The sequence below is a fragment of the Peromyscus maniculatus genome, chromosome 4, assembly GCF_049852395.1.
Source record: "Peromyscus maniculatus bairdii isolate BWxNUB_F1_BW_parent chromosome 4, HU_Pman_BW_mat_3.1, whole genome shotgun sequence".
NCBI classification, from domain to species: Eukaryota; Metazoa; Chordata; class Mammalia; order Rodentia; family Cricetidae; genus Peromyscus; species Peromyscus maniculatus.
The window spans coordinates 66,155,808-66,157,824 of record NC_134855.1 but is presented as its reverse complement, the minus strand read 5'-3'; the positions used below and the strand labels follow the sequence as shown (position 1 = coordinate 66,157,824).

Below are 2,017 nucleotides of genomic sequence, written 5' to 3'. Positions count from 1 at the left end.
GGTCATGTGTGCTGTCACCTGTGTCTCTACAGTCTCAAAATGAAAAATATTTTTTGTTTGTTTGATCTTAATATCTTTTGCACAAATGAAATAGAAATATTATATCCTGTCACATACTGTTGACAAGTTAGTTGAGTACTGAGCATTTTTTGCATTATTTCATTATTGGTTATAATATTAAAAATATATGAAAAAATTTCTCATAATTTCAAGTTTATATGAATGCATTTATTTTGCACAGTTTCTCAAGAATAATGTTAAACCAGAGCTTTGTCACTGAGTTCATACTTCTTGGACTTTCACAGAACCCAAAAGTTGAGAAAATATTGTTTGTTATATTTTTGTTTGTTTACCTTGCAACTATTGGGGGCAACATGATAATTGTGGTAACAATTGTATACAGTCCCTCACTCTTTGGTACCCCCATGTATTTCTTTTTGTCTTTTCTATCTTTCTTGGATGCATGCATTTCTTCTGTAATGACACCCAAGATGATTATAGATTTCTTCTATGAGAGGAAGATTATCTCCTTTGAATGTTGCATGGCACAGCTGTTTGGTAGTCACTTCTTTGCTGGGGCCGAAGTGATTGTTCTGTCAGCCATGGCCTATGACCGCTATGTGGCCATTTGCAAGCCCCTTCACTATTCTTCCATCATGAACAGGAGGGTGTGTGGCATTCTGGTGGGAGTAGCCTGGGCAGGAGGCTTCTTGCATTCTATCATACAAATTATCTTCACATTGCAGCTGCCCTTCTGTGGACCCAATTTTATTGATCATTTCATATGTGACTTGTTCCCATTACTAAAGCTTGCCTGCACTGACACACATATTTTTGTCATTTTAGTGTTTGCCAACAGTGGGTCTATCTGCATCATCATTTTTTCCTTATTGCTTGTCTCCTATGGTATCATCTTGTTCTCTCTGAGATCTCACAGTTCTGAAGGGCGGCGTAAAGCTCTCTCCACCTGTGGATCCCACATTACTGTTGTGCTTTTGTTCTTTGTCCCATGCATATTGATATATGCACGAAATACTTCTGCATTATCTTTTGAAAAGAATGTTTTAATATTTGCTGATGTCCTGACACCATTACTGAATCCTATAGTTTACACTTTCAGAAATAAAGAAATGAAGAATGCCATCAGGAAAATGTGGAGAAGATTGTTTAATATTTCTGGTGAACATTAAATCATTTAATTTATAGGGATAGAAATATGGCTCAATTTGTTATAGAACTTGGTGTGTGTTCATGAGGACCTGAGTTTAGATCTTGATGTGCCTTTCCATCTTGATGTGATTTCTGATTCCAGTAAAACTAAGGCAGGTCTTGGGTATCAATTTTAATATCAGCACCAACTTAAGAGTCTATGCTTCTAGGTTTTGTAAGACACTCCCACACCATCATCTAGGTCTACTATTTGAACGCCATAAACCTGAATTCTCTGGGAAACTTGCTCCCTTACCCCTCAGTTAAGCACTGCTGTCTCCTTATATATCCTGTACCCTTAATTCTCTGAACCACTGGGAAATCATAGCTCTCCTTCACCATATAAGCCTCCTGGCTTTTTATAGATCTCCTTATAGTGCTTCCATTATTACCAGCTCCTTCCAGAACTCCCATAAGCAGGCTGGTCCTATATCATCTAATTCCTTGGCACTTCCTGGTAGGTCCTGTTCTTACAAAATGCAACATTCCAACAATGCCTACTCACAGTACGTAAGGGATACAGAAATTGTTAGTGTCTGATGATTCACACTTACTTAACAAATATTAGGAGATATAGGTTATAATTTATGTGAAGTTATTTTTCTGTGTTAGAACATAAATGTGAAATTTACATAGAAAGAATATAATTTTGTATTTTGAATGTATAGACTACTGAATGTTTTGGTGCTTCTGGGTACCATATACTAATGTTATCAAGAATCCTTTAAAGCTTCCATGTCCTGTTGTATTTGAATTGATAAAAAAAAGAGGTTATAAATCAATGCTTAAAAATATATTTACAAAACTG

The 2,017-nt window shown here is 36.0% G+C and overlaps 1 protein-coding gene across 1 annotated transcript; it reads left to right on the top strand.

Annotated features, from left to right (window-relative positions):
* The first annotated feature begins 254 nt into the window (after nucleotides 1-254).
* LOC102922980 (olfactory receptor 4C15-like) lies at nucleotides 255-1,190 on the top strand. The gene has a single exon (XM_006996959.3). It carries the CDS (start codon nucleotides 255-257, stop codon nucleotides 1,188-1,190), a length of 936 nt encoding a protein of 311 aa, XP_006997021.3.
* The last annotated feature ends 827 nt before the right edge of the window (nucleotides 1,191-2,017 follow it).

Bases quoted from the DNA above. Each gene is read 5' to 3' on its own strand.
- LOC102922980 (XM_006996959.3), top strand. From the start codon at position 255: ATGTTAAACCAGAGCTTTGTCACTGAGTTCATACTTCTTGGACTTTCA.